Genomic DNA, 22,768 nt, shown 5'->3' with positions numbered 1-22,768 from the left:
ACAAGATCCAGATATAATGTTCATGCTCAACGCAGGCACTAAATAACAATGATTTAAGTTCATCACTAATCCCGATGGTAGTTGAAGTGACACGGTGCCGACGGCGATTGCATCAACCTTGGAACCGTTTCCTACGCGCATCGTCACTTCGTCTTTCGCCAGCCTTCGTCTATTCCGCAGTTCCTGCTTCGAGTTGCAAATGTGAGCAACAGAACCGGTATCGAATACCCAGGCACTACTACGAGAGCCGGTTAAGTACACATCAATAACATGTATATCAAATATACCTGATTTTTCTTTGCCCACCTTCTTATCTGCCAGATACTTGGGGCAATTGCGCTTCCAGTGACCCATACCCTTGCAATAGAAGCACTCTGTTTCAGGCTTAGGTCCAGCCTTGGGTTTCTTCGGCGGATTGGCAACAGGCTTGCCGCTCTTCTTCGAATTGCCCTTCTTGCCTTTGCCATTTCTCTTGAAACTAGTGGTCTTGCTCACCATCAACATTTGATGCTCTTTACGGAGTTCAGACTCTGCGACTTTCAGCATCGCAAACAACTCGCCCGGAGACTTGTTCATCCCTTGCATGTTGTAGTTCAACACAAAGCCTTTATAGCTTGGCGGCAGTGATTGGAGGATTCTGTCAGTGATAGCTTCTTGCGGGAGTTCAATCCCCAGTTCAGCTAGACGGTTTGAGTACCCAGACATTTTGAGCACATGTTCACTGACAGACGAGTTTTCCTCCATCTTGCAAGCATAGAATTTATCGGAGGTCTCATACCTCTCGATCCGGGCGTTCTTCTGAAAGATAAACTTCAACTCCTGGAACATCTCAAATGCTCCATGACGCTCAAAGCGACGTTGAAGTCCCGGCTCTAAGCCATACAAGACTGCACATTGAACTATTGAGTAGTCCTCCTTACGCGCTAACCAAGCGTTCTTAACATCCTGATCAGCCGTAGCGGGTGGTTCATATCCTAGCGCAGCATTAAGGACATAATCCTTCTTTCCAGCTTGTAAGATTAGCTTAAGATTACGAGCCCAGTCTACAAAGTTGCTTCCATCATCTTTCAACTTAGCTTTCTCTAGGAACGTATTAAAATTCAGGATGACACTTGCGTGAGCCATGATCTACAACACAAATATATTCAAAGTGGACTTAGACTATGTTCAAGATAATTAGAGTTCAACTTAATCAAATTATATGCTAAACTCCCACTCAAAAAGTACATCTCTCTAGTCATTTGAGTGGTTCATGATCCACTTACACTATCCCAAGTCCGATCATCACGTGAGTCGAGAGTAGTTTCTGTTGGAAATATGCCCTAGAGGCAATAATAAAATGGTTATTGTCATATTTTCTTGTTCATGATAATCGTCTATCGTTCATGCTATAATTGTATTAACAGGAAACAGTAATACATGTGTGAATGAATAGATCACAATGTGTCCCTAGCAAGCCTCTAGTTAGCTAGCTCGTTAGTCAATAGATGATCATGGTTTCCTGATCATAGACATTGGATGTCATTGATAACGGGATCACATCATTGGGAGAATGATGTGGTGGACAAGACCCAATCCTAAGCCTAGCACTAGATCGTATTGTTCGTATGCTAATGCTTTTCTAATGTCAAGTAGATTTTCCTTCGACCGTGAGATTGTGCAACTCCCGGATACCGTAGGAGTGCTTTGGGTGTATCAAACGTCACAACGTAACTGGGTGACTATAAAGGTGCACTACGGGTACCTCCGAAAGTGCCTGTTGGGTTGGCACGAATCGAGATCGGGATTTGTCACTCCGTGTGACGGAGAGGTATCTCTGGGCCCACTCGGTAGAACATCATCATGAGCTCAATGTGACTAAGGAGTTAGTCACACGATGACGTGCTACGGAACGAGTAAAGAGACTTACCGGTAACGAGATTGAACAAGGTATAGGTATACCGACGATCGAATCTCGGGCAAGTTCTATACCGACAGACAAAGGGAATCGTATACGGGATTGATTGAATCCTTGACATCGTGGTTCATCCGATGAGATCATCGTGGAGCTAGTGGGAGCCACCATGGGTATCCAGACCCCGCTGATGGTTATTGGCCAGAGAGGTGTCTCGGTCATGTCTGCCTGTCTCCCGAACCCGTAGGGTCTACACACTTAAGGTTCGATGACGCTAGGGTTATAGGGAATTATTATACGAGATTACCGAAAGTTGTTCGGAGTCCCGGATGAGATCCCGGACGTCACGAGGAGCTCCGGAATTTTCCGGAGGTAAAGATTGATATATAGGACGGATGGTTTCGGACACCGGAAGTGTTTCGGGCATCACCGGTAACGTACCGGGACCACCGGGACCACCGAAGGTGGTCCCGGGGGACCACCGAAGGGGGGCTGCGACCCCAAGAGGTAAGATGGGCTAAGTGGGGGTGGGAACCAGCCCCTAGTTGGGCTGGTGTGCCTCCCCACTCAGCCCATGGCGCAGGGAAAGGAAAAGAGGGGGGGAACCCTAATTTAGGTGGGCCTTAGGCCCACCAGAGGGGTGCGCCACCCCTCCCCCTTGCCCTGGCCGCCACCCCTTCCCCATCTGAGGGCTGCCGCACCCCTTAGGGGTGGGAACCCTAAGGGCTGCGCCCCCTCCCCCTCCCCCTATATATAGATGAGGTTCGGGGCTGTTTGGGACACGGTTTAATCTCTCTCTCGCAGCCCTGCCCTCTCCCTCCTCCTCTCTGCCGGTGCTTGGCGAAGCCTTGCCGGGAGACCTCGTCTCTCCACCAACACCACGCCGTCGTGTTGCTGGTCTTCTTCCCCAACCTCTCCCTCCTCCTTGCTGGATCAAGGTGCGGGAGACGTCACCGGGCTGCACGTGTGTTGAACGCGGAGGTGCCGTTGTTCGGCACTAGATCGGAATCGCTGCGAGTACGACTCCATCAACCGCGTTCTAGCAACGCTTCCGCTTAGCGATCTTCAAAGGTACGAAGATGCTCTTACCCCTCTCTCGTTGCTGGTCTCTCCATAGGAAGATCTGAACATGCGTAGGAAATTTTTTGAATTTATGCTACGTTACCCAACAGTTTCAGTGGTAAGCATCCCTATGCTAATCATATCGACTATATGATTCATGATCGACCTTTAGGTCTCATGTGTTCCGAGGCCATGTCTGCACATGCTAGGCTCGTCAAGCTTAACCCGAGTGTTCCGCGTGCGCAACTGTTTTGCACCCGTTGTATGTGAACGTTGAGTCTATCACACCCGATCATCACATGGTGTCTCGAAACGACGAACTGTAGCAACGGTGCACAGTCGGGGAGAACACAATTTCGTCTTGAAATTTTAGTGAGAGATCACCTCATAATGCTACCGTCGTTCTAAGCAAAATAAGGTGCATAAAATGATTAACATCACATGCAATTCATAAGTGACATGATATGGCCATCATCACGTGCTTCTTGATCTCCATCACCAAAGCACCGGCACGATCTTCTTGTCACCGGCGCCACACCATGATCATCCATCAACGTGTTGCCATCGGGGTTGTCGTGCTACTTATGCTATTACTACTAAAGCTACATCCTAGCAAAATAGTAAACGCATCTGCAAGCACAAATATGTTAGTATAAAGACAACCCTATGGCTCCTGCCGGTTGCCGTACCATCGACGTGCAAGTCGATATTTCTATTACAACATGATCATCTCATACATCCAATATATCACATCACATCATTGGCCATATCACATCACAATCATACCCTGCAAAAACAAGTTAGACGTCCTCTAATTTTGTTGTTGCAAGTTTTACGTGGTGACCAAGGGTATCTAGTAGGATCGCATCTTACTTACGCAAACACCACAACGGAGATATATGAGTTGCTATTTAACCTCATCCAAGGACCTCCTCGGTCAAATCCGATTCAACTAAAGTTGGAGAAACCGTCACTTGCCAGTCATCTTTGAGCAAAGGGGGTTACTCGTAACGATGAAACCAGTCTCTTGTAAGCGTACGAGTAATGTCGGTCCAAGCCGCTTCAATCCAACAATACCGCGGAATCAAGAAAAGACTAAGGAGGGCAGCAAAACGCACATCACCGCCCACAAAACCTTTTGTGTTCTACTTGAGAAGACATCTACGCATGAACCTAGCTCATGATGCCACTGTTGGGGAACGTCGCGTGGGAAACAAAAATTTTCCTACGCGCACGAAGACCTATCATGGTGATGTCCATCTACGAGAGGGGATGAGTGATCTACGTACCCTTGTAGATCGTACAGCAGAAGCGTTAGAGAACGCGGTTGATGTAGTGGAACGTCCTCACGTCCCTCGATCCGCCCCGCGAACAATCCCGCGATCAGTCCCACGATCTAGTACCGAACGGACGGCACCTCCGCGTTCAGCACACGTACAGCTCGACGATGATCTCGGCCTTCTTGATCCAGCAAGAGAGACGGAGAGGTAGAAGAGTTCTCCGGCAGCGTGACGGCGCTCCGGAGGTTGGTGATGATCTTGTCTCAGCAGGGCTCCGCCCGAGCTCCGCAGAAACACGATCTAGAGGAAAAACTATGGAGGTATGTGGTCGGGCAGCCGTGAGAAAGTCGTCTCAAATCTGCCCTAAAAGCCCCATATATATAGGAGGAGGGAGGGGGACCTTGCCTTGGGGTCCAAGGGACTCCCAAGGGGTCGGCCGAGCCAAGGGGGGGAGGACCCCCCCCCCCCCAAAACCGAGTTGGACTTGGTTTGGTGGGAGGAGTCCCCCTCCCTTCCCACTTCTTCCCTCTTTTTTTTCTTTTCCTTTGATTTTCTTATCTTGGCGCATAGGCTCCCTTGGGGCTGTCCCACCAGCCCACTAAGGGCTGGTGTGTCCCCCAAAAGCCTATGGGCTTCCCCGGAGTGGGTTGCCCCCCTCCGGTGAACTCCCGGAACCCATTCGTCATTCCCGGTACATTCCCGGTAACTCCGAAAACCTTCCGGTAATCAAATGAGGTCATCCTATATATCAATCTTCGTTTCCGGACCATTCCGGAAACCCTCGTGACGTCCGTGATCTCATCCGGGACTCCGAACAACATTCGGTAACCAACCATATAACTCAAATACGCATAAAACAACGTCGAACCTTAAGTGTGCAGACCCTGCGGGTTCGAGAACTATGTAGACATGACCCGAGAGACTCCTCGGTCAATATCCAATAGCGGGACCTGGATGCCCATATTGGATCCTACATATTCTACGAAGATCTTTATCGTTTGAACCTCAGTGCCAAGGATTCGTATAATCCCGTATGTCATTCCCTTTGTCCTTCGGTATGTTACTTGCCCGAGATTCGATCGTCAGTATCCGTATACCTATTTCAATCTCGTTTACCGGCAAGTCTCTTTACTCGTTCCGTAATACAAGATCCCGCAACTTACACTAAGTTACATTGCTTGCAAGGCTTGTGTGTGATGTTGTATTACCGAGTGGGCCCCGAGATACCTCTCCGTCACACGGAGTGACAAATCCCAGTCTTGATCCATACTAACTCAACTAACACCTTCGGAGATACCTGTAGAGCATCTTTATAGTCACCCAGTTACGTTGCGACGTTTGATACACACAAAGCATTCCTCCGGTGTCAGTGAGTTATATGATCTCATGGTCATAGGAATAAATACTTGACACGCAGAAAACAGTAGCAACAAAATGACACGATCAACATGCTACGTCTATTAGTTTGGGTCTAGTCCATCACGTGATTCTCCTAATGACGTGATCCAGTTATCAAGCAACAACACCTTGTTCATAATCAGAAGACACTGACTATCATCGATCAACTGGCTAGCCAACTAGAGGCATGCTAGGGACGGTGTTTTGTCTATGTATCCACACATGTAAATGAGTCTTCATTCAATACAATTATAGCATGGATAATAAACTATTATCTTGATACAGGAATTATAATAATAACCATACATTTATTATTGCCTCTAGGGCATAATTCCAACAAGACCACCTTCTACACACGCAGGTACATCTCCGTGGGTTCTTGATACTGGAGCATCTTTTTATATGACTCCTGATTCATCCACTCTCTCATCTACTCGACCACTTGATTCTCCTGTTCATGTTCTTACTCCTGATGGTACTTATCTCCACGGTTACTGGCCGAGGCACTCTTAGCACTTCATCTTTTCATGTTCCCGATGTTGCTCATGTTCCTCGGCTTACCATGCAGCTCCTTTCTGGTGGTCAGATTGTTGACTCTGATTGTCGGGTCATTCTTGACTTTGACTCATGTTCAATTCTGGACCGTCACACTGGTGCTCTTCTTGGTGCTGGCCCCCGGCGTCGTGACTCTCAGGGGCTCTGGGAGCTTGACTGGCTTCACCTTCCATCCGCTGCCACCGCAGCCAGTCTCTCCTCCTCTACTGCCTTGTCTATCAGCTCTTTTCAAGAGTGACATCATCGTCTGGGTCATTTATGTGGCTCTCGTCTCTCATCCTTAGTTCGACGTGGTCTTCTTGGATCCGTCTCCGGTGGTGTGTCTTTAGACTGTCAGGGCTGCCAGCTTGGTAAACAGGTCCAGTTACCTTATCCTCATAGCGATACTGTGTCTAAGCGTCCTTTTGACCTTGTTTACTCGGATGTTTGGGGTACAACTCCCTTTTCCTCGAAGGGAGGCCATCGCTACTATATTATCTTTATTGATGATTTCTCTCGATATACGTGGATCAGCAGGATCCGGCGCGAGATCGCACCTCGATCTAGAGCCCGAGCTGGCGGCGGACAGCAGCGAGATCAGCGGTGGCGGACAGGCGGGAAGGGGCGGCGGCGGGGTGGGGCGGGCTGGAGACGCGGTTGTAGCACGAGCACGACGCGGGAGGAAGCGTCGGCGAGAGAGGCTGCAGCGAGAGCGTCGGGAAGGAGGAAAAAGCACGAGTTGCGCGTGCGAAAAAAAACCCCTGAAAGATAGAAGAGACTTCAATTCCAAAGAAATAGCGAAGAGGTCCAAGATCAGACATAAGAAACTCTAACAACCATCACTTCATCTGATCAGTACGATATCTTGGTACCCTTGGCACATTCTAAAATCGGCCTCAAACATCAATATCTATTTTGAGGTGTCGTGGCTGGGTGCGGGTTTTAGGTTACGGGGAGATTATGGAGTGGACTGAAAAATGCACAGGGGGCTGTCGATACAGGATACATGGGTGAAACTGAATTCTCTCTCGTATTCACCGAATTCCTAGAGTAGAGCGGCTTTTGTTTCGGCCAAGCGGAAAAACGATAAGAGGGAGAAACAACCGAGACAGACTTCAAACTAGCCCCCATAGGACCGCAGATATTGCCGGAGAATTACAGGTTGAAAATCCTCTTTGAGTTATTCCAGAAGGAGGAAATAATGGCCTGACAAAGATCACACGAATGGTTCCGATAGGGAGACCTGAATACTCCTTCCATGCTCCTGCATCAGCTTGGAGAAGGACTAGTTAGATTTGACGCCTTAGACCTTCTGATGACACATGTGAAGACCAGGTCGGTCTCTTGGGACGGAACACGATATCTTTCTTGCCCTTTTTCACATCCCGGTGCGCTGAAATGTGCTTAATGTGGTTTCCAAGAGAATTACGGATGAAAATGACGAGCTCGGTAAGCCTTATACCAATGATGAGACTAGACATGCCTTTGTTCTTGATGGGACCTAGAAAGCTCCTATATCGAATGGGTTTTCCAGTATTGTTTATCTACATCACTAGTAGCTATCTGGTGGGGAAATATGTTATGTAATGTGTAGTTTCTTAGAAGGTGGGGTGATTCCAGATGGGTTTTATGATTCCAAGATCGGAGCCGCAGGAGACGCCGCTAGGGCGGTGCACGCGCAGCGGTGGCATCGTCATCAACGAGCCCGACCCCTCCTCCTGCCTCGTAAAGCCGAAGAAAGAGTCGACGCTCAAGCAGGAGCACCTGGCCATGGCTGTCGACGACGAGACCACCCTCAAATGGGCGCGGGACGACTATGTTCGGGAGGAGATGGAGCGCCAGCGCCGCGCCCTTGAGGAGATCGCCGTCCGGCGCCGCAACCGCGAGGAGGACGGCGTCGTCATCCTCCACGACAGCGACGAGGAGGCGCTTGAGCCTTCCAACCCCATTCGCCACGGCGACCCAGGGTAGAGGTGCAGCAAGGACGACAGTGTAGCGCAGGACGACGACGGTAGTGACTAGACCAACTTATACAAGCTTCTCGACATGTAAAAGGCAGCGGCGGCGGGTGGCAACGGCGGGCGGCGACGACGTAGTTTCCATTTAGGGTTTAGTTATGTTTTTATTTCACTTCTGTACGAATTTCAATGAAAAACTATGAATTTCCTTTAAATTTGGATCGTTTTGGCCGAATTTGTACCGAGTTTTTTTTGTTGAAAAACAGTTGGGCCGACCTTGGGGGGGGGGGGGGCGACTGGGAACCCGAGCCCCGTCGATTTTTTCGCCGGTGCGCCCCGGTCGACGCTATTTCACGCCCTGGGAGACCGAACGACTGGAGACACTCTTAACACCGTGCGCCACCCCCAAGCCCCCTACCCCAGAACCCCTCAAAATCGCACTCCCTACCTTAGTTGACTCGTCATGCGGGGGTTGCTGCGACGGCGCGAGGTGAGCCCATCCGGTCTCCGGTGATAGATATTGGGCCCCGATATTCACCACACGTGTGGCACATTAGATATCCGCTCACACACCGTGTGTGATGTATGCACGAGGCATCCCATGTGGGTCGTATGTGGTCGAACATTAGAACTGTTCACACGTGTGGGCGTAGCTAATTCGTGCCACACGTTTAACAAGTACTACTCATCCACACCCTCGCGTGTGGCATGAAGCAAATCTAATATGTCCACACACATGACGCAACTACGTTAGTTATCCATGGGATGACACGTTAGTTACCCCCAGGATGGGAAATGTAGTTGAAAAAATATGGCAACTCTCTCTGTTTTGGTTAACTATAGTTACCTGTGGAATGACACTTTATTTGTCCGAGGATAGTTGCCATGTGTGTTTATCTAGTTGCCACATGTGGTCCAATCATAGTTGCCATGTATGATTAATCATAGTTGCCGCGTATGTTTACCTGGTTGCTACATACGCGCAACTGCAATTGCCATCTAATAACGTACGAGCGTCGTGTGGGTGAAGAACTGTTCGCCCACACACACGTGGACTAGGTGGTGATTGTGTGGGCATAAACTGATTCGCCCACACGACGCATCTGTCTACCGCGTTGCGTGTCGTGTGGGCGAACTCTTCAACATCCCCCACACACGATGATGCCTACGTGGCATTGAAATTCCAACAAATTCTTTTAAGGTTCGTGCAAAACAGAATCAACGTGGATCGACGCGTGTGGACAAAGTGCAAACATGCCACACGTGTGGGCAAAAGTGAATTTGTTAGAATTTCAATGTTACGTAGGCATCATAGGAGCGTGTCTTTCCTAGCGTGGGACCGCCTGGAGGGATCCTAGTTCTGACGGTCCATCCAAAAGATACAACATGAGATTCGCTTGGGGCTATCTTTCGCGATTGGGAATGGGGAAGGGCCATGATTTGGATGGTTTGGTGGTTAGGCGGGACCGCTCTTTGCATAGGTTTCCCTCGCCTGTTTGTCATCTGCGTGGATCCTTCGTTCCTAGTCTCAAAGGCGGTCTTAGGTGGGCAATGGAACATCTTATTTCGTCGCTCATTGGGTCCGTCCGAGGTGTTAGAGTGGTGTGCTCTAATAGCGACCATTATGTCGGGCGTGGACATTGCCTCGACCAGGCTAGCTGGCATCTCTCTCCCTCAAGAGATTTGGTTTTTCAATTGCATCGCCATATCGGGCGCTTTGTCGGAAGTCGCTGCTTCAGTGGGGGGCACCCCTCTAGAAGGCACCTTTACCCTTGAAAATTAAGATTTTTGTTTGGCAACTATTGAGGAATCGTCTACCATTTGGGATGGAGGTGTTCAAGCAGCATGGCCTAGGTGGTGGGTTATGTCCGTTATGTGGAGTCATGGAAAATGGGCTCCACATTCTCTTTAAGTGCACGACGGCTAGGTCATTGTGGAGTTTTGTTCGAGAGGCCCTCGAATTTGAGTGGGAGGCGTCAGATCTAGCCACGCCCTTTCAGTTTAGAACAGTGCAATCCGGTAAACAACGACACCTTTTTTGACTAGTATTCGCTGCCGTGACATGAACATTCTGGACAACACGTAATAAGATGATGATCGAGAGAGTCTTCTTACAACGTGCATCTAACTCGTTCTTTATTTTTTTTGCGTTTCTGCAGCACTGACACTAGACAAAGGGATCAGGAGCGCCTAGGGCGGATGTTGGCGGCTCTATAGGTGACGTCACATCGACTTTCTTCGTCGGCATTATGACGGCCACTTGTGGTCTTTTTTATGCTTTCTCTTATGTTTTTCTTTTTAACTTCCTTGTGCTGCGTTGCTATTCGTTGTGATACTAGTTGGTTGCTTTATTTATAAAGCGAGATGAAATTCTATTTTAATTTAGCCAAGTTTTTTTTTTATTTTTCTTTCAAAATAAATAAATTTCTGTAGATGTTTCTACTCCCGACTACCCTGCGTCCTAAAAGAAACATTTGTGCGCCGGCAGCGCCGCGTCCCTCTGGCCATCGAGCTCGCCTCACCGTCGGTCCGCGCGGGCTGCCTCACCGCCGTGACATCGGAGCTCGCCGCGGATCGCCCCCTTTGGAACTCACCGCGCGCCACCCCCAAGAATCCCCCAAAATCGCACTCCCGCTTCTCCTCTCCCTCGCTTAGTTGACTCGTCACGCAGGGGCTGTTGCGGCGGCGGTGGCTAGGTGAGCAGGCAAGCGAACTCCGGTCCGGTGTGTCGTTTGCACTCCGGTGATAGATATTTTTCTGTGCATCTTCTCCGGTGCGTCGTTTGCACTCGCTCCCTTCTCTGAACATCAAACGAACTCTGCAGCTTGGACCGCAGGCAGCCTGTTCGACGAAATGTCCAGGAGGCTGAAGGAGGAGGGAAGCACGGCCGTCGGCGAGCACCGCATCGGGGACCTCCCGGACGACCTACTGGCGTACCTGATGTCGTTCCTGCCCTCGCGCGACTCCGTGCGGACGTGCGTGCTCGCCCGGCGCTGGCGCACGCTCTGGAAGTCCGTGCCCGCCCTGCGCCTCGAGGATGACCCGCGAGGCGACGACGGCCCCAGGAGCAAGTTCGTCGACGAGCTGCTATGCCGCCGCCACCCGACACCTCTCAGCGTGTGTGACATCTCTTCCGAATACAACACTTTTCACTGCGAGGAGGCGTTCAAACGCATCAAGCCGTGGCTCCGGTACGCTTTCACGCATGATGTTCGGGCTCTACGAGTTGTTGCTGGTTCGTTGACGACCAACCTGGTTCTCGTCTCCTCGCACCTCAAGAGGGTGGAGCTTTGTTTCATGCAGTTCAAACGCTCTGTGGATTTCACGGGCTGTCAGGCGCTAGATGTGTTAGAGATGAAGGGTTGTAACATCCTTGCGAGCATCTTGTGCAAGTCAGTACGGCATCTTACCATCAAAGGCGGTTGTTTTGACGATAAAACCCGCCGTCGTATTTCTGCCCCAAATCTCATCAGCTTGAAACTAGCTCCATGCCAGGGTCTGACTCCATTGCTTGATAGCATGCCATCGCTGGTAACGGCATCTGTTGAATCATTTGATCAGCAGTATCATTACTGTTTTGATGTACCATGTGAAGGATGTGATAGGCAGGCAGGATTTCCTGTGGTTTTGGAAGGCTTATCTGCAGCTACAAATTTGGAGTTAACAACTGATGATCAGGTATGCATGCTCCCATTTTTGCTAATTCCTATTGCTGTTTGTCATCTGCTAGATCTCGTTTATGTTTTGTATCCAGTTATCCGTCAGTACAAGCATATTGAACAAGCTCATTATGTGCATTGTTGTTTTCACCGTTTCACATGTTTGAATCTTGATGTTTCCATGTACTCGTCTGGCAATATGCATACATCTACTTGGTACTTTAGTCATGTGTACTATTAAAACATGTAGGATTGAGATTAATTTGTGAGCAATATTTCTGAGTAGACCAGAAACTGGCAAAGTACAACTTTGGATATAGATCTCATTATCTTGTAACACTTAATTAACTTAATTTCTATGAAAAATAAGAACCACCAGAAAGTTTCCAAAGCATGTACTTCTGTATCTCAAAAAGCATCATGCAGTTGTTTTATTTTTTTAACCCCCTTCATTTTGTCCAGTTATCTATTTTCAGAATGGATTTGAAATGGTGCCCCATGTTTAGCAAGCTCAAATGCCTTTTGCTGAACAAATGGTGTGTGGCTGATGATTTCACTGAATTGGTTTACTTTCTCCAGCACTCACCAATTCTAGAGACGCTGACACTTCGGCTTGATTTTCAAGCTCATGAGGTATATATTCGCAAAGTTCGATAGGTTTTTCTTTGAAGTCGCCATGTACCTCCTGTTTACTTGAGTAAAACATTTCCGTTTGCTACAGAAAGAGCATGTGATGGAAACATATGAAATCTATGACCCAAAGGAACAATCATCACTATCGAAGCATCTCAAGGTAGTCAAAATCATACGCAGCTCAATGAAGCAAGATGTTATAGTTGACCGCATCCTAAAGATCCTCTGTGCCCATGGAGTGCTTTTCCGAGCAATTTGACATCCAATAGAACTTTCTTCTGCTGTTCGACTGTAAGTAACCAGACCACTCTTCACGATTATATCTTTGATAGTCGGCATATGTATGTACATAGTGTGCTCTGATATATATAGTCCCGACCAACCTATTGAAGCAGCAACAATCCTTACTAGATCTTGTTGCCCCATTTCTACACCTGCCATGTCACCATGCATTTCAATCCCTGGCAGTCATAAACTCATAATAATAGAAAGTATGGAGTAAGGATCAAATGTTTGATTGGTCAAACTAGCATATGCGTATTAAAGGGAGGCAGCACCGAAGGCAGGAAGACTTTGCAAGTGTCTGTCCATTTCGTCCTCGTAATAGGATTGGGGCAGTTTTAGCAGTTGCTATTTTGTTGCCTGTAGATCGAGCAAATAACCAATCGCTACGCTACCCTATGAACCAACAAAGTTAAACCTTGTGTTGAGTTTCATGTTAATAGCAAACTATCCTTCCAACATTCCCATGACTAGATCAAGTGGCATGCTGGTCCATTGACCATCCAATCAGTGAATAATCTCTCATACAGTTTCCCCTGCATCTGTCTACCGCTTCTTCCAAGTTGGGCTCTCATGTTCTCATTGTTTCCTCTGTTTTTTACGCAGGCTTCCATTTTGAGCTGGTCCCTTTGTCCCTGTATCGCACCAGGAAGGAAGTTGCTGCGTTTTTTTCCACCATACCACCCCAGGATGCGCCTCCCTGTGTCCTGTTCATATATATGATCTTGTATGTAAACTGATGTATGTATGCCTGCTTGGATGCAGTCAGAGCATGTTGTTATAGTGTCCGTCACCGTGGTCCTGCTAGTGTGATTTTATGCTCATTTCCTCAACACGGCGGCAGGCCTGAACTGCCAAGATGATGTTTCAGGGACCCTGTCTAGTGTTTGGTTGCTCCAGGATCGCGTTAGGTTGATTCTAGAACTGTAAATTCCGTCGTGTGGCGAGGATCAGTTTCCAGATGCATGTGTATACTAACTAAAACCACACCCTTTGCATATCTTCTTATGTCTCTCCCCAAAAAACAGAGAGGCACCCTTGTGGAAGTTGCTTGAACCAATGGATGAAAGATGTTTCTTTTTGTCGTGCTGCTGCTGCTCAGGTTTGCACTTTCTATTCTGCTGGATATTTTTTCCGAGTGGTTGCTAGATTTTTTTGTGAAGAGAAACATAATTCGGGATGCGTCGATGTAAATACTTGGTGGAATCAACTATAGGTCTCTGGTTACCAGAATTGCGACCGAATTCGTGGATATGTTGTATGTCTCCGGTTACCAGAATTGGGGACAAATACTTGTGCGTGTGAATCTCTTTCTTTTGCCACACAGTATGGTGATCCGGAGCGTATGCTATGCTGACCATGAAATTTGGTCCTCCGGATGGATGTTTTCCCTTTGTTTTGCTGCACAGGGTTTCATCACTAGACTGCAATCAAGTGTCAAAAGCTAGCAATTCGTTCATTAGTCCAAGGTACACTGAAAACATGGACTTTGAGACTCTATATATAGTAGTAGTATTTAGACTGATGGAGATTGGAGAGTATCCTTATTCTAAATAGGTTGTTTATGGCCACTCAGCAACACATCAATTCATTAGTAGTTCATGATCATACTGTATTTTTACTCACTATGCCTGTGATGTTTTCGATTGTCCGCATTTTACTCATTCCAGCACCTGTGTCTGAAGAACATCAAAGGAAACGATGGCAATATGAGGACATGTTTGCATAGCGGAAAACTTGCCGCTCTGCCAATAGCCCAATAATGCTCTCTGCCTATGGAGATGTGTTCATTCATCGTCTTCAGGTGGGCCATCGTCTTTTGTATTTACAAATTTTACTCAAGCTTTCCAGAATATCGTTGGTGCTTGCATTTCTCTCGATTTAGGATGGCCATCGTCTTCAGGTTGGCCTCGATTTAGTTCATGATTTTCTGGGCATCGGTGCTTGCATTTCTCTCGATTCATTTTAAGATTTCCAGAATATCGTTGGTGCTAGACGCTACGTGATTTCCTCCCCCCGATGTCTGTCGTCCGACCCCCTCTTCTACATCTACATGATAAAGCCCGTCGTCGTCATCACGAGGGCATGCACGACCAACAATGCCAGCAGCAGCGACGGCGCGGGCCATCGCCTCGCCGGGACGGTGGCGGCGCTGATGATCTGGACGGGGAAGAGGCAGGTCTTGGTGGAGGCGTTCTTGTCGGAGATCTTGGCGAGGCCGTCGAAGTCGCAGGCGCGCACGTCCTGGTCCTGCATCTGGAAGTACATGTTGAAGGCGTAGGAGATGTTGCTCTTCTCGTCGAGGCCGTTGCAGGAGCAGCCGTATCCCAGCGCCGTGCAGTCGCCGCTGGCGCACGCGTACTGGATGTTCCCCGGCAGCTTCCCCTTGCCGTCCTTGGCGGCGTCCTCGTCGAACACGCACCACTGCTTGGGCAGGTACTCCACGCCGGGCACGGCCGCGAGCAGCCTGTCGTTGCCCTGCCCCGACAGGTCCATGGCGAACTTGGGCTTGCCGTCGTAGGTGAGGATGCCCCAGTGCCGCTCGAAGTTGCCCGGCGCGATGCTCTTCATGTCCTCGTCGAAGAGCCCGAAGAGGTAGACGTCCATCTTGCCCTGCCGGAGGTGGGTGCCCTCGTTCTTGGCCAGCTTCTTGAGGAGCCCGTCGTAGAAGCGCCGCGCCAGCTTGGCGTTGCCGTTCTTGTTGCCGTCCGTGGGCCAGCCGACCTCGCCGACGATGACCTTGAGGTTGGCCACGCCGGCCTTCTTGAGCGCGCTCACCAGGGTGTCGTAGTTTGCGTCGAACACGTTGGAGTAGCTCACGCCGCCGTTGTCCTGGATGCTGTGGCCGCCGTCGAAGAAGGCGAACTCGAAGGGGAAGTCGTCGCTCTGGTAGAGGCTGAGGAAGGGGTAGATGTTGACGACGAAGGGCGCGCCGTGGTCGTGCATGAACTTGACCATGTCGGTCATGACGTCGTCGATGTCGGGCCGGAACTTGCCCTCGGACGGCTTGTCGCCGACGTACACGTCGGCGTTGAGCGGGACGGTGGCCTTCACCTTGTCGCCGAGCCCGGCCTCGTCCAGCGCCTTCTGGATGTTCTTGAGCGCCGGCACGGTGGTCTTCATGAAGCTGCCGTTGTAGCTCTTGAGGAACGGCTCGTTCCCCACCGCCACGTACCGGAGCTTGAGCCTGTCCCCGTAGCTGGTGGCGTTCTCCGCCACCCAGTCCTCGGCGTTGCCGTAGCTGGTCATCGTCTCCAGCATGTCGTTGGGGATGCCGAGCATGACCTCGATGCCGGAGTCGAGGAGGGCGCCGACGGGCCAGGGGTCCGCGTCGAACAGCTTCACCTTCATGATCCCGTTCTCCTTGAGCATCTTGACCACCGCGGAGGGGTCCAGCGGGTGCGTGCACTGCGATCCCCAGTTCACGCCGAGGTCGACGGTGGAGCTCGAGGCCGACGCCGGGGGCACGTCCACGGCGAGTAGCAGCGCGGCCACGCCGGCCAGCAGCCGCAGGAGCGGCGGAGCCATGCCAGGGCGATCGATTCCTTGCTCCGGCGTGATCGTAGCTAGTTTTGGTACGTTGGGGTCTGGTGGTGCTCGTGGTGTGTGTCCCTCCTCCTCGCGGGGCTGTGGAAAGCAGGGGAGAGGAGAGGAGAGGAAAATGGCGGGGAAAGCGGTTGGAGTCTCACCCATTTCTCCTCCATGCATGCACACATGCATGTAACTTATTTTTTAGCTACACTTGCAACTTGAAATAATTACGGGTTGATTAATCCAAACTGGTGCAAGTATATTGATCAATCTCTCCCAGTCTCCTTTACCAAAAATGCTAGACGTACGGGCAAATACGGGCTCTTTCCATCCTATTAATCTTTATAGCAAAAATGTCCGTGCGTTGCAACGGAAGAATTTTTTAGGTGTATATAAATATACATTCATAAGTGATCAACTTTTTTTTGCACAATAGGCTAATACGTTACTCCGACCTGCTATGATCTTTCTTCAGTTCCTGGCTGCTGCTTGATTCTTATTTCTTATTTGCAAATGCAGCCACCGATCTTCTATTGATTCTTCTAGCCTCATCCTCCTTTTGTTATGACTCAAATCAAGAATCTAAGGTTTGTGTATTTCTTATTTGTAAATGCAGCCACCGATCTTCTAGCCTCAACCATGTTGATTCTCTGGACAACTTGCAGCATATATCTACCGATGTGGCTTGCTATAATGAAGAGGGGCGAGCTCCACGGCACCGGCCACGGCCTGCCTTCCGGAACCATCCGCCATCGTAGTTTCTGTTCATGCATAGTCACAGATCAGAGTTCAAAGATGTCTTGAAACAAACAGAAGGGCCTAACTGTTAGTCTTGAATTCTATCAGTAGTTTACATTACATAGATAATACAGATTTGGATGTTCAGTCAGATATGAATCATTCATTATTCTTTGCTTAAGAGAGAGAAAAAAGCAAATGAAAATGAAAAGGGGACAGAACGCTTTGATTGCTCAAACCATAATCACCATCAATCAAATATGTCCCTACTTGCACAGAAAATTCAAATATAAGCATGATCAGAGTTCAGAACACATTGCTACCATTAGAACGAAGGGTGGATTACTGGATTGCTCATAATCTAGGCCTTGTTCCTCACCTTTAGTATGAAGAATTATTCTACAGAATTATAAAATATGTATTGATCTGAGAGGCTCTGTGAACAGATATTCCGATGAAATCTTGATCATTGCCACGACAAGGTGAAGATAATTCTTGCTCACAGATACAAACGGATCTCGATGTCTATTAAATTTACAATCCCGTAACAAAACATTACATGCAATAAATAGACAAAAGACAAAAAATATGTTATATACCAACACCAAAGAGATAAAACAATTTGTTACTCTCCATGTTGAGAAATATACACTGTATGTATGCATAAGAGATTAGCCAACTCTCCTAATCTTAAATTAAACAGAGATAACTGCAAGTCTTGTGGGTAGAATGCTAAATTTGCAAATTACAAGAAAAATGAGGCATTATAGTGAGCATGCATCTAATTAGATAGTATCATATGTAATTTAATACTGGAGGGGGCACATTCCCCTCACCTTGACCAGCCTGATTATTTTTTTATTGTTAGAATCGCAATAATGGAGCGTTACAACACCCATGATGAATTCCCTACATTTCCTGAAAAAAGACAGGTGAAACTATCCGGTCTGGGCACCTTTTCAAGATGCATATCAAATACGGCCTTTTTTATTTCCTCTAAAATTTGGATGCTTCTAGTTCCAGCAGCTCACAAGGTTAAAAACCAAGAACGTCAAAATTCAGTGTGGCGGTCCTTGGCAAATAAACTCCAAGAAGTTGATCTAACAGAACTTTAGATGTTCTACAAGTCATGTACGACTCCCATGTTGTAATAAAAAAATTATGATCAATTTACAGTGCCTTACTACTGTACTCCTCATCAATTTATAGTCCCAATGGAGTAAATAAAAATGCCAGCTACTGTACTCCATCAGCTACTACATGAAGAAAAAGAAGCTAAAAATTCAGTTATGTGGATGAATTCAGTTAAACTTCAATTATAGTTTGACAGGCTCCAATTTTGGAGACTTCAGATTCAGTGATAATCTTCAGTTTTCTGTCATAATTCCAATCTTACAATGTTGCTACTGATTTCTGACTGAATATTGGTCCAGAATTAAGCATTCGACAGCAACCAGAAAAGAGGATGATAATTCAGAATTCACCAGCAACAAATGCCGAACCTTTGACATTGGGACATACAACAACCACCGTGGTTGTTGTAATTCAGCAGCAACCGCTGATGGGGCCGGACTCGTTGTCCTGCTCGTCCATGGGGAGAAGGCCCGAAAACGAGCCGTTGGTGCTCGTCAAAGGCACAGACATGGTCTAGCGATGGTTCACGGCCGGCGAACGCCGGTGGCGGCAGACGCGCCTGCCTCCTGCGAGCGCAGCGCCAGCCCGCAGCCAGCCGCGCCTTCCTCCCGTGAGCGCAGCATCGGCCCGAACGCAGCCGGTAGCGAGCAGCTGACGGTGGCGTGTGGTGCGCGCCGTGGACTTCGCCGCTCCGGCCGCCCCAGCGACACTACGCCCCGCGCGGTCCCGGTCGTCCGCACCGCCCCCACCCGTTGGCCTCCCGCGCCGCCCCGCTTCGGCCTGGCTCTCCGCGTCACCACGCCTGGCCCTCTCCACCTCCGCGCGCTCGCGCGGTCCCGACCGTCCGCATCGCCCCTGCCCACCCGTGCCGCCCCGCTTTGGCCTCCGCCCGCCCCCTCGGCCTCGTTTCGCCGACGAGAAGGCCCCTCCGGAGGCTCCCAGAGCTCCATCGCCTTCTTGCCCGTCGGCCCAGCGGTGGAGGATGGGAATGGATAAGCCATGACGCGTGGTGATTGCGAGGGAGGTTTACGTAAAAGCGAAACGTTTTTTTATCTTACAAAAGGACTGCGGGTTGATTTCCAGGAAATAGAAGGGCTTTTCTGTAAAACTGCCATGAAGACGACAAAAGCCATCGATACTTTATTTTAAACTAATAATCATCGATAGCAAAAGAGTCCGTGCGTTGCAACGGGAGCAAACCATACAACACGTCTTAACCTAATAATCATGACTTGAGACCTTTACTTAAACTTACTACATAAATAGAATTTAAAAATTGTTAAATAAGTAAAATAACATCATATTTAGATTGTACGCATCACTATAGATTCAAATTACATTATAAATAGAAATTTTAAAAATTAAATAGGTAAGGTACATTATATTTTGATTCAACACATATTTTGATGAAAGTTCATATGTAATAATTTAAAATTAGAGTTACAGTTTAAAAGATATATATATTTAAAGTATTTGTTAATTATAATTAGACCGTGGATTAATTAACAACATGGATATGCCTCGTTATGAAAAATGGATCGTACACTATTGATTAAAATTACAGCATTAATATTATTTTAAAATTGTTAAATAGATAAAATAACATTATATTCAGATTGTGCGCGTCACTATTAATTAAAATTACATTATAAACAGAATAAAGAAAATTAAATAGATAAACTAGCATTATATTCAGATTTTACATATTTTTCTATAAAATTTTATATATAATAATGTAAAATTCGAGTTACCGTTTAAAATATATGATTTTTTAAAGTATTTTGGACTTATAATTAAACTATAGATGAATTAATTAAAAACTGTAGGGGTGTTTTCGAGTATGTATTGTTTTTTTACTCAAGTATGTATTGCGGGTTTATTTTATAAAAACTGAAGGAGGTTTCTACAAAAATTTCAAAAGACGATTCGTTCTGTAACTTAATTATGTACTGCGGTTGATTTCGGAAAACCACAGGAGGTTTCCTGTAAAAATACAAAAAAAAGATTCGTTTCTCACTTAAATTCGGACTGCGGGTTAATTTCGGAAAACAGTAAGGGGTTTCCTGTAAAACGACCACGACGGAAAGCACTCCGTGCTTTATCATTTGGGAGAGATTAGGAAGAGAAAAAACGTTTTAAATCTACTCCCTCCGTTCCTAAATATAAGTCTTTTAAGCAATTTCACTAAGGATCTACATACGGAGCAAAATGATTGAATCTATACTCTAAAGTATGTCTATATACATCCGTATGTAGCCCACTAGTGAAATCTCTACAAAGACTTATATTTATGAACGGAGGGAGTACAAGATAATAACATGCAAAGATAAACCGCACCCACTGATCGACACGTGCCCTGCGGGTCCGTCCATCCCTTCCTCAGCTACATCCTTATCCTTTCGCGTCCTCTTTCCTCCACTCATTAATTCCCCATCTTCGTTCGTAAAGAGCTTCCAGAGCGACGCAAAATGCAGCAAATCTATGGAAGCGAGCGAGGAGGAGCGACAACGCTAACCACCTTGCTGCATCCCGTGCTGTAATGAAGGACGATGGAGCCCCGGGCGGTACCTCCACGGGTGTTGCAACTCCATGGAGATGACATGCACACAGGGGGAGGCGGGCGCTTGTCAGCACTACCGATGATGTGATGCGGTGCTCGACGACGGCTGTTGGTGCGCCGGTGTAGCAACTCATCCATGGCACAACTCTGCGGTGCAACCTCGAGGCGACGCGGCTGGTGCTGCAAGTCACATGCGGCGGAGCTGCAATTGAGCGCTCGTCGCCGGCAAACTGCACCGCAACATCCCCATGGCCGCCGATGCTGCATGTCAGCTTCCGTCGTCGTCACCACGTGTTGCGTCGAGCATCTGCGATGGAGCTTCCGCCATGGCCTCCATGCTGCGTCGCAGCACCCGTCGCAACCGATGGATCTTCACTAGGCGGGGGAGTGGGGTGGGGATTGCGATGAAGCTCCGTCAAGGCCGTCCAGTGGTGCAATGGAGCATCGATCGATGCTGCGATGGTAACCGCGTCGAGAGGACGACCGGGGCACGACAGCTCAGACGACATTCACTTGAAGCTGCAATGGAGCAACGCCGGTCTGTCAGAAGCATAGATGGCGATGCTACGTAGCTTCGTCGGAGTTACAATAGAGCTTCGCTGGACAAATTGGTGCTGCATTGGAGCTCCTCCGGAGTTGCAATGAAGCTTCGCCGGACACATCCGTGCTGCGTTGGAGCTTCATCGGAAGCATCGGTGCACCATGAGAGCTGTAGTGGTGCTTTGCCGGGACAGCACCACTTCGTTTGAAGTTGTTGTGTTATTGCTGCTACCATGGTGTTGCGTGCGATCCAATGTCCACCACCACATTGATCCAATGGCTGGCTAGTAGGATGATTTTTGAAAAATCATCCTGCTGATTCATAGCAGCTGCCTTAATCTCTCCCCCCCCCTTCACGGGGGTGGAGCTGGCTCCCTCACCCAATGACCAATCACAAACTGTCATAAACCTATGTAACCACCCCACTCCTTTACCACCTACATTGTGAGGAAGTAAAAATTCGGAAAAAGTTAAGTTTGTACTGCCACTCTTCATATATATGATATATGCAAATAATCCTTTTCGTTTCTTCCCAGGGCTTGATTGATTGAAGATGAGTCCAGGGCAAAGAGAAACCATGGGAGGTAATGATGATTATCATCTTTTCGTTTATGTAGTCATTTGTTTTTTAAGTGAGCATAAAACCATACCTCATTTGTTTTCTAAGTGGGCATAAAACCATACCATCTCAATAGTGTCAAAGAACCTTAGCAATTTGTGATATGGTACATATGGACAGTATTGCAGTTTAAGGACGGTCTAGCGTCTTCATTACAAAACTAGCGCCAAAGATGTGGGGCGCATGTCGCGTCCATGGCAAGCCTCGTTTATATTTTTGATAAATACTTTAAATTTATTTTTATTGCATGCAGGTCTCTTTTCATGTTTTGTCAGTTGGACTTGTTTTGTTTTGTTAGGATTTTATTGGAAGGAAAGGAGGTGTAGGTTCGTATTAGTAAAGTCCATCGGTGCAATAGGTTTATTTATAAAATCTTTACATCCTTTGGAGTTACTATTTTTGTCCTTTTGCGTAGAAATGCTTGTCTTGTTTTTGTATAGAGCGGAAAAGATTGCTGCCGGTACCGTCCATTTCGTGTTTTTTGTAAAGAATGTGATTGGAGTTTTGAACAAAGCATCCTTGTTAAAAGAATTAGAACGACAGTGATTTATTTATGGCAAAGGGTAACATGATACAGGTGCGGTGTAGAACAAATTATTCTAGATATGGTGCAACAAATCGAAAATCATTTTTTAGTTGTTGTCTGAGGGTAAATCATTAGATTTTTGTCCTTGTAAAATTTCTTCACCATGTGAGGCCTGTTGACATTAATTAAGGGATGCAGAATCAATGCTATATTATTTCTTAATTATATTGTAAATTATACGTTGTCTGTCAATATCTCGTTTCCTTGTGACTGAGGTATTTCATTTTTCTACGAAGCCAATTTGCTTCAGGTAGGTTATTCTACGAAGCAAATTTGCTTATGTTGGGTTTGCAAGCAGATTATTTTGTGGCGCATCAATTGATACTTGGTATTTAATTGGACGAAGAAGACTGTTTAGTT

At 47.6% G+C, this 22,768-nt stretch overlaps 3 protein-coding genes across 5 annotated transcripts; 1 reads left to right on the top strand and 2 right to left on the bottom strand.

Moving 5' to 3' along the window:
* The first annotated feature begins 10,597 nt into the window (after positions 1-10,597).
* LOC123404125 (putative F-box/FBD/LRR-repeat protein At1g78760) lies at positions 10,598-13,781 on the top strand. Of its 3 annotated transcripts, none has more exons than XM_045098051.1 (5): positions 10,598-10,822; positions 10,951-11,804; positions 12,365-12,418; positions 12,507-12,709; positions 13,307-13,781. In XM_045098051.1, exons 2-4 carry the CDS (start codon positions 10,980-10,982, stop codon positions 12,675-12,677), a joined length of 1,050 nt encoding a protein of 349 aa, XP_044953986.1. In that variant the 5' UTR covers positions 10,598-10,822; positions 10,951-10,979; the 3' UTR covers positions 12,678-12,709; positions 13,307-13,781. The 3 variants fall into 3 exon arrangements, with proteins under 3 accessions (XP_044953986.1, XP_044953984.1, XP_044953987.1); XM_045098049.1 differs by having other exon boundaries at positions 12,248-12,418; XM_045098052.1 differs by lacking the exons at positions 12,507-12,709; positions 13,307-13,781 and having other exon boundaries at positions 12,262-12,378.
* A 776-nt stretch (positions 13,782-14,557) lies between these two features.
* LOC123404124 (glucan endo-1,3-beta-glucosidase 8-like) lies at positions 14,558-16,346 on the bottom strand. The gene has a single exon (XM_045098048.1). The coding sequence runs from the start codon at positions 16,226-16,228 to the stop codon at positions 14,750-14,752; it is 1,479 nt and encodes a 492-aa protein (XP_044953983.1). The 5' UTR covers positions 16,229-16,346; the 3' UTR covers positions 14,558-14,749.
* Positions 16,347-16,469: 123 nt separating this feature from the next.
* Positions 16,470-19,112, bottom strand: LOC123404123. The gene is made up of 2 exons (XM_045098047.1): positions 18,472-19,112; positions 16,470-16,992 (listed from the first exon to the last, which is right to left on the bottom strand). The coding sequence occupies exon 1, from the start codon at positions 19,102-19,104 to the stop codon at positions 18,628-18,630; it is 477 nt and encodes a 158-aa protein (XP_044953982.1). The 5' UTR covers positions 19,105-19,112; the 3' UTR covers positions 16,470-16,992; positions 18,472-18,627.
* Between the last annotated feature and the right edge of the window lie 3,656 nt (positions 19,113-22,768).

The sequence above is a fragment of the Hordeum vulgare genome, chromosome 6H, assembly GCF_904849725.1.
Source record: "Hordeum vulgare subsp. vulgare chromosome 6H, MorexV3_pseudomolecules_assembly, whole genome shotgun sequence".
In the NCBI taxonomy this organism is placed as follows: Eukaryota; Viridiplantae; Streptophyta; class Magnoliopsida; order Poales; family Poaceae; genus Hordeum; species Hordeum vulgare.
The sequence above is the reverse complement of the archived record's forward strand: the minus strand, read 5'-3'. Positions and strand labels throughout refer to the sequence as shown.

Excerpts from the sequence above, each read along its gene's own strand:
- LOC123404125 (XM_045098049.1), top strand. The coding sequence starts at position 10,980 with ATGTCCAGGAGGCTGAAGGAGGAGGGAAGCACGGCCGTCGGCGAGCAC. Across the intron at positions 11,805-12,247 it reads AGTTAACAACTGATGATCAG|TTATCTATTTTCAGAATGGA; the intron begins GTATGCATGCTC and ends CATTTTGTCCAG. Across the intron at positions 12,419-12,506 it reads TTGATTTTCAAGCTCATGAG|AAAGAGCATGTGATGGAAAC; the intron begins GTATATATTCGC and ends CGTTTGCTACAG.
- LOC123404124 (XM_045098048.1), bottom strand. The coding sequence starts at position 16,228 with ATGGCTCCGCCGCTCCTGCGGCTGCTGGCCGGCGTGGCCGCGCTGCTA.
- LOC123404123 (XM_045098047.1), bottom strand. The coding sequence starts at position 19,104 with ATGGCTTATCCATTCCCATCCTCCACCGCTGGGCCGACGGGCAAGAAG.